Raw genomic sequence first — 12,288 nt, 5'->3', positions numbered from 1 at the left:
CCTGGACTCACTCATCACCTGTTTATTACCCCCCCTATATGTGTCAGTTCCCTGCTCTGTTTCCCACTGCTGCAGTCATAGTTTTTTGTCTGTATTATCAGTTTGCTGATGCTGTTCCCATCTCGTTCCATGTCCGTTCTTTTTTAAATGTTTTACTGCAGTGAGTGCATAACCAGGCTAATAGCAAATAAAGTGAAAACGTTTTTTTTAAAGGTTTTATTGAAGCTTAGAAGAGCCATTGTTCTTAGAGTATTGTATATTTTCTGATTGTGGGAAGTTTATTGCACTAGAGAACAAAGGCTCCCAATGAAATATGCTTATTTTTAAGAATAGTTAATAATTTCTTAAATTTGAATATGTAATCTCATGTGCCAGGTTTATACGTTTTGTAAATTTACGAAAAGTCTTAGTTCAGCTGTAGTTGGCATCCTGATATGACATTTGCATTCTGAAAGAGATGATCTAATCATTTACATCATGTGTCAAATGGGGCGGGAGAGTAGCCTAGTGGTTAGACTAGTAACTGAAAGGTTGCAAGTTCAAATCCCCCGAGCTGACAAGGTACAAATCTGTCATTCTGCCCCTGATTGAAAATAAGAATTTGTTCTTAACTGACTTGCCAGGTAAAATTTTTTGTCAAACTCATTACATGGAAGGCCGAGTATCTGCGTGTTTTTGCTCATCCCTTTTACTTGAATGATGAATTAAGGTCACTAATTAGTAAGGAACTCCCCTGACCTGGTTGTCTAGGTCTTAATTTAAAGGAAAATCCAAAAACCCACTGACACTCCGCCCTCCATGGAATAAGTTTGACACCCTTGAATTATATTGTCCAATCACCACCTCCAAAATCCATTAATACATTATTAATGACAGACCAATAATATTTTGAGGTAAGGTTGTAGAACCACAAAGCACAGGATCAGCTTTCTTATAAATATACATGCAACCACATGCTTCCATGTTCTGCACTCTACATCTCCAAGGCTATCAGTCAATAACAATTGCTGGTCATTTAAGTTGATGTTTTGGGACATTTTTAGAATTCTTCATGCTGCCGTGAGGTTCAACGCTACAGGAGGATGGGGAACCGAACCATAGATGTACTCAACGCTGTTTTCATATTGGGCAAAATAGACTTGTCTTCTGAAGGGAAATATTTGACTGTCCTAATTGGCTCTCTCATCTACTTATTTACACTGTTCTGTAACCTGTCTTTGCTTGCGGTTATAGTTTTCAACAGAAATCTACACGGGCCTATGTATCTGTTCCTTCTCAATTTATCCATCAATGACTTGATCGGTATAAGCGCCATGATTCCAAGGGTCATGTCAGATGTATTGTCTGAAGATAGGCACATCACTTACCCAGCATGCTTGATTCAGGCTTTCTGTATTCATATGTATGGCGGAGCGACACTTCTCATATTGTCTATCATGTCGTTTGATCGCTACATAGCTATCTGTCATCCACTAAGGTACCACTCCATCATGACTAAGAACACTGTTGTAAGTCTCATTGCCTCTGCTTGGCTGATTGACTTTCTACTGGTTGGGATCCTGTTCGGGCTCACGTTGCGTTTCCCTGTTTGTAAAACAGTTATCGTGAACATCTATTGTGACAACATGTCCCTGTTAAGACTGACCTGTGCAACAGAAACCACAGTGAACAACATCTATGGCTTATTTATCACAGGTGTACTCCATGGGGGAGGGGCTTTTTCTGTGGTCTTCTCCTACTCATTCATTCTATTCACATGCTTTAGAGGTAGTGACTCTGATGCCAAGCTAAAGGCCTTGCATACATGTGCCACACACCTGCTTGTCTTTCTAATCTATGAGTTCTCAGGTATCATTGTTGTCCTTGTGTATCGAATACCAAACACTCCTCTCCTACTTCAGACATTTGCAGGAATGATATTTGTCATATTTCCTCCAGGTCTGAACCCAGTAATATATGGTATCAAAACTAAAAAGATTAGAGTGAAATTACTTCAGCTTTTCTCTATGGCCAAAGGTTCAGTTAGAGTAGTAAAAGTCAATAGTATAACTTAATAATGTAACGTTAATTATTTGTTGTTCTGTTATACATTAGTATTGTCAAGGAAAATAATTCTCAAGAGGAATGTATGATAAAAAGCATAGGGACCAGAAGAGGAGCCATAGGTGGATGGGCCCATTGTAATGGCACAGTGAGGAGGAGACTGAGGTCATTGATTATTCCTTCCTCGACGTGCAGAGCCTGTGGTCTAGCAGTCACTCTCATGGCCAGTCATATACTGCTCTGCATTGCAGACCAGGGATCAATCCCTGCATCCACCCTGTCTACGGTTGTCCCACTTGCCTGTCTCCTCCTCTGTTTCTATCTGTAAAGGGTTTATATATATTATTCATTGATTAGTCAATTTATGTGATTGTGTTTCAAGTCACCATAATTACCACAAATTTATTTTTAACCTTTAATTGGTTTAATTAGCAAATACAATTTCCTCCATAGACAGTATTTTCATTTTTACTTTGGTTTTGTGTTCGAAAACTGTTGGCTGTAATACCACTTCACTCATAAAATATCAAATAATTATGTGAATCATTTTTTCAATTTGTAAACTACACCTTCCACCACTCTTTTCCTGACACATTCTCAGTTTGCATTTGTAGTTGCATCATTTGTAGTATTGTTTTATGTAATTGATTCAACATGTATGGCACTGAAATGAATCTGTCCTTTGATGAAGGGTGCTATCTATGCAACATGATTTTTCAGTCATCAGACCAAATCTTCAGAAGCCATGTGGGCTAAACCCACCCATAGTTTCTGAGAGGATGCTGATCAAGTCCTCGACTGGAGAATTTCCAGACTCAATGAGCGATATTCAATGTGGAGTCCAGGCTATATTTGGTGCAGAACAACGTCACTAGAGGGTGCTATGAACTAATTTGGACAACAAAGTGTGTTCATTTTTTATCAGTTCATCAACGTTGTTCTAATCAGCATCCCAGACCTAAGTAGAAATGGGTATGTCTCATTCTATACATTTGAAATCTGTCTTGTTTTGTGGTATCCACAAACGAAACATGGGTTTGGAAGATGGAGAGAAGAGGAACAATTAGGCCTACATCTAGGTCATCATACAACAAGCACACTGATATCATATCTTTAATGTGGAGAGAGAGCCAAATACACCAGACATAATGCATACGCCTACATATGAGATGCATAACAATTACTTTTCCATTTTAGTCATTTAGCAGAGCGACTTACATGAGCAATAAGGGTTAAGTGCCTTGCTCAAGGGCACAGACAGATTTTTCACCTAGTCAGCTCAGGGATTTGAACCAGTGAACTTTCGGTTACTGGTCCTCTTAACAGCTACTTACCACCCCTAGTTTTTGCGTTAGTATTTGAGAATCCAGGGAAAGACTACTGGAGTGTAAACTGGGCAAAATAACATTATTTAACCAAATCAGACCAACGTTGAAGATGGATATTGGAAATAATTTTATCAATTTTAGACACATTTTCACAGATCAATAAAAGTCTAACGTCAAGATGAGTCCATGTCACACGCCATCTGTGGTGTTGATCGATATTTAGTCTGTAATCCCAATGAATTAGGAAAGATAGGCACCAAATAATATGAAATGAGGTGGTGCCTATGTATTTTAAAATGTGGAGTCATTCTTCAACGCAGACTGTTAACCATGATCAAACATGTCACAGGATGTCATTCGTCATAGGAGTCATCAATTTGCTTTAAATGTCTCTCATAGTTTGATGTCTAAAGGAAGGTCTCAATTGCATATTTCTTTCTTCCTTTCTCCGCTCTCCTCATCTCCTTCTCAAAACCCATTGGAGAAGGTCAGAGGGGCGGGACCTCTGGCTTTCTTATCCAATGGGTTTTGAGAATGAGATGAGGAGAGAGAACAAGAGGAGAATGCAATTGAAATTTTCCAATTGACAGCGTGATTTACATTTTCGTGTGAAACCTTGCCAATACATAAAAAGTCCAGGCCAGAAACCTCCTTACTAGTTTATTCAAAATATGATCTACTTACATTGACTGTTGTTGGTTGCCACATACAATTTTTTTAAGTGTATTTGTAGGGTTATTTAGTTTGTTCCAACTATATCAGTCTCTGATTAACATTAGCTTCACAGGGCCGAAAATGAATGGCACCCAACAATGGTTGTTATATCATTTCCCATGTCCGTTAGAAATCAAGTGAGGGATTTCTTGACAACCCGGGGTGTTCAAAATGGCTTATTTGTTTTGGAATACAAGTGATACATTTACAGTTATGAAGATAAATATAACAACAATTGGTACATCAAGCTTTCAGACTGTAAAATACAACAACATAGCCTAAATACAACCACACTAAAAAGATTGTGACAAATGTCAACAATTAATATAGATTTATATTAATTATGAATGAGTTATTTTCAAATCTATGTCTACCACTGAAAACATAGACTAGGATGGAAAGATCTTTGTCTGCAAGAAATTCATTACTTTTACTTTGATTTGTTTTAAGACAATATATGATTGGATTTAAAGTTGGGAGGAATATTAAAACCTCTTAAGGATTAGCCCTTTTATTCAATTTTGGCCTAAAATGACCTACCCAAATCTAACTGCCTGTTTCTCAGGCCCTGAAGCAAGGATATTTGATTTGATTTGATTTGGATCTCTTTTAGTCCCCATTAGGACTAATCTTCCAAGAGTCCTTAAACATGAAAATACAATTTATAATACGAACACATTTTCACATATAACACACAAAGATACATAATGACCCAATAAATACTCAATCTAAAAAATATTGATTATTCATCTACTATAGTCCCACAACATTTCTATATATTACATTTAAATAGTTTTAAAATAATGTTTAAATGTATATCTCAAAAGGTTTCTGGTTTGCTCAGTTAATTATTTTTTTTTATTGCTCTAAATCAAAATGTTATTTTGCCTATTTCTCTTTTCTGTCTGGATAACACATAGATCTATTCCTTGTATTTACGGAATGCATATGCATATTCTAAATACCATTTGAAAGAAAACACTTTGAAGTTTATGGAAATGTGAAAGGAATGTATTAGAATATAACACAATAGATCTGGTAAAAGATAATACAAAGAAAAAAACAACCGATCTTTTTTTTTTTTGTACCATCGTCTTTGAAATGCAAGAGAAAGGCTATACTGTATTATTCCAGCCCAGGTGCAATTCAGTTTTTGGCCACTAGATGACATCGGTGTATGTGCAAAGTTTTAGACTGATCCAATGATCCATTGCATTTCTGTTCAAAATGTTGTATCAGGACTGCCCAAATATTCCTAATTTGTTTATTAATAACTTTTCATGTTCAAAATTGTGCACTCTCCTCAAACAATAGCATGGTATTCTTTCACTGTAATAGCTACTGTAAATTGGACAGTTCAGTTAGATTAACAATAATTGAAGCTTTCTGCCAATATCAGATATATCTACGTCCTGGGAAATGTTCTTGTTACTTACAACCTCATGCTAATCGTATTAGCCTACCTTAGCTCAACCGTCCCATGGAAGGGACACTGAACCCAAATACATTTTTATGTGGAAACCCCTATGAGTCTCTGTAATTGCGGGGGAAATTGGCTCATTCGGTATGAAATAATTGTGAGAAGCCCTAAACACGTGAAGAGCAGAAAACGATTAAATGTGTAGCACAAGTCTGCAGAACTTTGCTTTTAGTGTCAGCTGATCCTTTGTTCCTGAAACATGTGACAAGTACATGAAAGTAAGTGTAAAGAATGGTCCAAACAACTATGACCTGCATGAGGGCAGGAATAAAGAGACCATAGATGTTATTGATGGCTGTGTTAGAACAGACCAGTTTCAACAGTGAGGTGTTGTCACAGCAGGATTGTGTCATCAGAGATCTACAGCGTGGTAACCCAAGCAGCAGGTAAAAGAGCCCCCTCATCAAAATCAAGTCACACATCCATATAAGTGTGATGATTTTCATGAAATGAGCATTGGTCATAATTGTGTTGTACCTCAAAGGGCAATATATGCCAATATATCTGTCACCTGCCATACCATTCAGGATGAACACTGCTCCCGTCCCATAGAAATGAATAAAGATAACTTGTGAAACAAGCAGAGTATTGAAAGGTCCCTGTGTCAAGTAAAAGCTCTTTGATGACCTGCGTAAAGAGTGCCGTGGAGCCTGTAAGGGCATTGATGAGAAGGTTTAGCAGCAGAAGATACATGGGCTGGAGGAGCCTCCTGTTGAGGACGATGGTAAAAATCAGGTCCAGGTTACAGGCATTCAGCTCAGAGCAGCAAAGGCACTTTCAGGGGGGAGAACGAAGCCTTGCAGTGTCAAAACAGATGATGGATTTGATAAAAAGTTATCCATTGGTCCAGTTCAGATATCTTTATTTCAAAAAAGGGGATCCACAAATTATTTGTGCTAGAAAAAACCTACTGTACACCTTTCAAAAACGGAAATGATTGACTTGTTATACTGTGGTGCCATTATCTAGGCAAATCTTTGTCTTTCTATTACAAATAGGCATACCTTCTCACAGGAACAAAGTACAGGCATAATAATTAAACAATACAACTTAATTATATATGAAGAGCAGACAACTGATATGTGTCTTCTGCTTTTGTTACAATGAAACCTACTGTATTTACAATGACGGGGTAGGAGGTCACTTTAAATAAGAATTTGTTCTGAACTGACTTGCCTGGTTAAATAATGGTATTTGACATGAACGTCAAGTCAGTCAGGCCCTAGCCGCACACAATCACACACACACACACACACACACACACACACACACACACACACACACACACACACTATTTTGTGCTGTCTTTGTTATTGTTATTAAAATGCTGAAGAATGACAAAACAAAACAAGTTAAACACAACTTACTCAACATGCTGTAGCCAACCCATAACCAATCTTAACCCATTACACTTTTGAACCCCCAAAAAATAAATGTTGTCATTGTCTTGCACAAAAAGAGGGAACACAACTCTTATTTTCATTGACTGATTTACAAAGGAGAATTTCTATATTTTATTGGGAAGGCCTTAAAAACTGTCTAAAGCCCATGCCATGTATTATACAGACTGATGCACAGTATTTGTTCTCATTTAACTGAAGATACCTTCCGTTTGTAGAAACCCAGAACATTTTGTCGAATTTCTTTAGTTTTTAGACCATATATGAGGGGATTGAGAATGGGAGGGAACACCATAACTGACACCCCAAAAGCCCTCCTCAAGGAAGGGGCTGCTTGCTCAAATCGATGAGCTATCAGGCTAAAGCAGGCGTTGAACTCTAAGAATAAGAACACTACAAGATGTGTACCACATGTCTGAATGGCCTTGCTCCGGGCATCAGATGACTTATTCATGACACAGCTGAGCAGGATCTGGATATATGTAAATATAACCACCATCAACGATACACCCTGAAAGACAGCTGTTATCAACAACCCATAGTAGTTGTTTACACGTGTGTCATCACAAATGAGCCTCACCAATGACGGATTGTTACAATAAATGTCCACTATTGTTGTTCTGCAGATCTTGAAGCGAGTGACCAGAGCCAACAGAACCACAATCAGGGTAATGACCAAAAGCCACATGAAAATGATGATTTTCATCAAGTTATTGGAATTCATGATGGAGTTATACCTCAGTGGACAGCAGATTGCAATATACCTGTCATAAGCCATGCCAGTCAGGATAGTTAAGGAGCCAGCTCCGTACAGGTGGACGAGCAGAGCTTGGAGGTAGCATGCAGGGTAGGAGATGGACCTGTTCTGAGCCAGGATGCTCACCAACAGCTGAGGGAAGAAGGCTGTAGCACCAATCAAGTCATTGATAGGCATGTTGAAGAGTAGGATAAACATGGGTTTATGCAGCTTTCTGTCCAGGGCTATGGTGGATAAAACCGTCACGTTACAAAACACAATGAAACAGTACGTAAGGGTTCCAAAAAGGAATGCTGGGTAAACACCTGATGGAGCTATGGCCAGTGATTCCATGCTCAACATGTATGTAGAGTTTGTATACATAACTACTGTAGGATGATTTTGTAATTGCCTTCTGGAAAGCAGCCCACCTGAAATAATACAGAAATAGTCAAATAGTCTTCAGCACATATGTTTGTCCAATGAATATACTGAATTAAAAGAGCACAATGTTGCCTACTGCAACGGACATGATGTTGTTGGAACTGCAACAAATATGACAGAAAGAACAACTAAAATGAACAAAACTCAAATCAAAATAATACATATATACATATATAGATATATATATTTTGCAACTGTGAAACATAACACACATTTTTCTTTGCCTAATGGAAACACATGAATTACATCTACCATATTTATGTGATAATGCCCAAGATCCCTGGAATATCCTTTTAACTATTCAACCTTCAGGATTAGACCCACCCGTTGTATAATAATTAAAGCATGCCTACTTCTCTCTTCCTGGATGTCAGCCCACGACCAGAGCTGGAGGCTACCTTCAGTTGGGACCCTGTGTGACGGCTCCCTAACAGGCCCTTTTTATTGCCTCATGATCAGTAAAGGACAGCCCTTTAGTGTCCTAGAGGTCTGTCACCTAGCTGACGTAACCTGGGAACCTCCTGACATATGTGTTGCTGTGTAGTCTACTTAATGATTATGAATGTTAAAACAACTTTTGCAATATTATCAACTCTTTAGATTAACATGTAATTCAATGGTGACTGAGATGATGTAGCAAAACTGTTCAGAGTTCTCCCATTAAATTTTGCTAACACTGAATTGTGATCAGGTAAACGAAGCAACGTTTTATGTTGCTGACTCTCTTCCATCATCCATATATTGCCAGTTATCTGTCAATGTGTCACTTGGGTGAACTATCAGTTTATAACAGCCCCACATGTATGAAACAAGTGAACTATCACTTTAGAACAGCCCAATGTGTATTATGAGGCCACCAAACTGTTCCTTTACAACAGCCCAATGTGTATGAGGTCAAGCGTATTTTTGTACGTATTCTTGTAAATAACAGCTTGTGCACGATATCTAAGGAAGTCTGCAGGTTTTGCTCGCCTGAGGTAGAGTATCTCATGATAAGCTGTAGACCACACTATCTACCTAGAGAGTTTTCATCTGTATTTTTCGTAGCTGTCTATATACCACAACAGACTGATGCTGGCACTAAGACTGCACTCAATGAGCTGTATTCCGCCGTAAACAAACAGGAAACCGCTCATCCAGAAGTGGCGCTCCTAGTAGCCGGGGACTTTAATGCAGGGAAACTTAAATCCATCTTACCAAATTTCTATCAGCATGTTAAATGTGCAACCAGAGGGGAAAAATCTCTGCACCACCTTTATTCCACACACAGAGACACATACAAAGCTTTCCCTCACCCTCCATTTGGCAAATCTGACCATAATTCTATCCTCTTAATCTATCCTCTTGCTTACAAGCTAAAATTAAAGCAGGAAGCACCAGTGTCTAGATCAATAAAAAACTGGTCAGATGAAGCAGATGCTAAGCTACAGGACTGCTTTGCTAGCACAGACTGGAAAATGTTCCAGGATTCCTCCGATGGCATTGAGGAGTACACCACATCAGTCATTGGCTTCATCAATAAGTGCATCGATGATGCCGTCCACACAGTGACTGTACGTACATACCCCAATCAGAAGCCATGGATTACAGGCAACATCCGCACTGAGCTAAAGGCTAGAGATGCAGCTTTCAAGGAGCGGGGCTCTAACCTGGAAGCTTATAAGAAATCCTGCAATGCCTCCGACGACCCATCAAACAGAAAAATCGTCAATACAGGATACTCTGATGCATCAATACTCTGATGCTCGTCGGATGTGGCAAGGCTTGCAAGCCGTTACAAAGGAAAGCACAGCCGAGAGCTGCCCAGTGGCACGAGTCTTCCAGACGAGCTAAACTACTTCTATGCTCACTTTGAGGCAAGTAACACTGAAACATGCAAGAGAGCACCAGCTCTTCCGGAAGACTGTGTGTTCATGCTCTCCGCAGTCGATGTGAGACCTTTAAACAGGTCAATATTCACAAGGCCACAGGGCCAAACAGATTACAAGGACGTGTGCTGCGAGCATCCGCAGACCAACTGGCAAGTGTCTTCACTAACATTTTCAACCTCTCCCTATCCGAGTCTGTATTACCAACATGTTTAAGCACACAATCATAGTCCCTGTGGCCAAGAACACTAATGTAACCGGCCTAAATGTCTACTGACCCATAGCACTTACGTCTGTAGCCATGAAGTGCTTTGAAAGGCACCATTATCCAGAAACCCAGAAACTCACTCCAATTTGCATACCGCCCTAACAGATCCACTGATGATGCAATCTCTATTGCACTCCACACTGCCCTTTCCCACCTGGACAAAAGGAACACCTATGTGAGAATGCTATTCATTGGTTACAGCTCAGCGTTCAACATCATAGTGCCCTCAATCCTCATCAATAAGCCATGGACCCTGGGACTAAATACCTCCCTCTGCAACTGGGTCCTGGACTTCCTGACGGGCCGCCCCAGGTGGTATGAGTAGGTATCAACACATCCTCCACGTTGATCCTCAACACAGGGGCCCCTCAGGGGTGTGAGCTCAGTCCCCTCCAGTACTCCCTGTTCACTCATGACTGCACAGCCAGGCACAACTCCAACACCATCATTAAGTTTGCCCTTGCTGATGGAAGGAGGTTTTCACTCAAAATCTCACGATACATGGCCCCATTCATTCTTTCCTTTACAAGGATCAGTCGTGCTTGTCCCTTTGCAGAAAAACAGCCCCAAAGCATGATGTTTCCACCCCCATGCTTCACAGTAGGTATGGTGTTCTTTGGATGCAACTCAGCATTATTTGTCCTCCAAACACGACGAGTTGAGTTTTTACCAAAAAGTTATATTTTGGTTTCATCTGACCATATGACATTCTTCCAATCTTCTTCTGGATCATCCAAATGCTCTCGAGCAAACTTCAGGCCTGGACATGTACTGGCTTAAGCAGGGGGACACGTCTGGCACTGCAGGATTTGAGTCCCTGGCGGCGTAGTGTTTTACTGATGGTAGGCTTTGTTACTTTGGTCCCAGCTCTCTGCAGGTCATTCACTAGGTCCCCCCGTGTGGTTCTGGGATTTTTACTCACCGTTCTTGTGATCATTTTGACCCCACAGGGTGAGATCTTGCGTGGAGCCCCAGATCGAGGGAGATTTTCAGTGGTGTTGTATGTCTTCCATTTCCTAATAATTGCTCCCACAGTTGATTTCTTCAAACCAAGCTGCTTACCTATTGTAGATTCAGTCTTCCCAGCCTGGTGCAGGTCTACAATTTTGTTTCTGGTGTCCTGTGACAGCTCTTTGGTCTTGGCCATAGTGAAGTTTGGAGTGTGACTGTTTGAGGTTCTGGACAGGTGTCTTTTATACTGATAACAAGTTCAAACAGGTGCCATTAATACAGGTAACGAGTGGAGGACAGAGGAGCCTCTTAAAGAAGAAGTTACAGGTCTGTGAGAGCCAGAAATCTTGCTTGTTTGTAGGTGACCAAATACTTATTTTCCACGATAATTTGCAAATAAATTCATAAAAATCCTACAATATGATTTTCTGGATTTTTTTCCCTCATTTTGTCTGTCATAGTTGAAGTGTACATATGATGAAAATGACAGGCCTCTCATCTTTTTAAGTGGGAGAACTTGCACAATTGGTGGCTGACTAAATACTTTTTTGCCCCACTGTATATGTAGGGTACAGAGATGAGGTCGTCATTCAAAAAGCATGTTAAACACTGTTATTGCACCGAGTGTGAGTCCATACAACTTATTATTTGACTTGTTAATAACATAGTTGCTACAGTACTGAACTTGTCATAACAGAGGGGTTGAATACATATTGTCTAAACACATTTCAGCTTTTCATACATTTTTTACATTTCTGAAAAACATAATTCCACATTGACATTATGGGGTATTGTGTGGAGATCAGTGACCAAATAAAATCTACATTTCATCCACTTTAAATTCAGGCTGTAATGCATCAAAATGTGGAAAGATTCAAGGGGTGTGAATCTTCTCTGTTTCTCTGTTTTTAAAGACCAAATTCCCCACCAATTCAGTGGGTTTGTGACGCACGGCTACAAGTGCGTAAAGTGAGTCTTCCATCCCCCAGGATCCTCCAGTCACGAGAGGGGTGTCCTCCCACTGACCCTTCATCAACTAACAATGACCAGAACTCG

At 39.8% G+C, this 12,288-nt stretch overlaps 2 protein-coding genes and 1 pseudogene across 2 annotated transcripts; 1 reads left to right on the top strand and 2 right to left on the bottom strand.

Annotated features, from left to right (window-relative positions):
* The first annotated feature begins 1,082 nt into the window (after positions 1–1,082).
* LOC110507202 (olfactory receptor 52D1-like) lies at positions 1,083–2,054 on the top strand. Its single transcript, XM_021587095.3, has one exon. It carries the CDS (start codon positions 1,083–1,085, stop codon positions 2,052–2,054), a length of 972 nt encoding a protein of 323 aa, XP_021442770.3.
* Positions 2,055–5,595: 3,541 nt separating this feature from the next.
* LOC110507201 (olfactory receptor 4D1-like) lies at positions 5,596–6,596 on the bottom strand (annotated as a pseudogene).
* A 556-nt stretch (positions 6,597–7,152) lies between these two features.
* Positions 7,153–8,114, bottom strand: LOC110507268 (olfactory receptor 52K2-like). The gene has a single exon (XM_021587153.3). It carries the CDS (start codon positions 8,083–8,085, stop codon positions 7,153–7,155), a length of 933 nt encoding a protein of 310 aa, XP_021442828.3. The 5' UTR covers positions 8,086–8,114.
* Between the last annotated feature and the right edge of the window lie 4,174 nt (positions 8,115–12,288).

The sequence above is a fragment of the Oncorhynchus mykiss genome, chromosome 27 (genome assembly GCF_057628025.1).
Source record: "Oncorhynchus mykiss isolate SJ-2025 chromosome 27, ASM5762802v1, whole genome shotgun sequence".
Taxonomy (NCBI): Eukaryota; Metazoa; Chordata; class Actinopteri; order Salmoniformes; family Salmonidae; genus Oncorhynchus; species Oncorhynchus mykiss.
The sequence above is the reverse complement of the archived record's forward strand: the minus strand, read 5'-3'. Positions and strand labels throughout refer to the sequence as shown.

Bases quoted from the DNA above. Each gene is read 5' to 3' on its own strand.
- LOC110507268 (XM_021587153.3), bottom strand. From the start codon at position 8,085: ATGTATACAAACTCTACATACATGTTGAGCATGGAATCACTGGCCATA.
- LOC110507202 (XM_021587095.3), top strand. From the start codon at position 1,083: ATGGGGAACCGAACCATAGATGTACTCAACGCTGTTTTCATATTGGGC.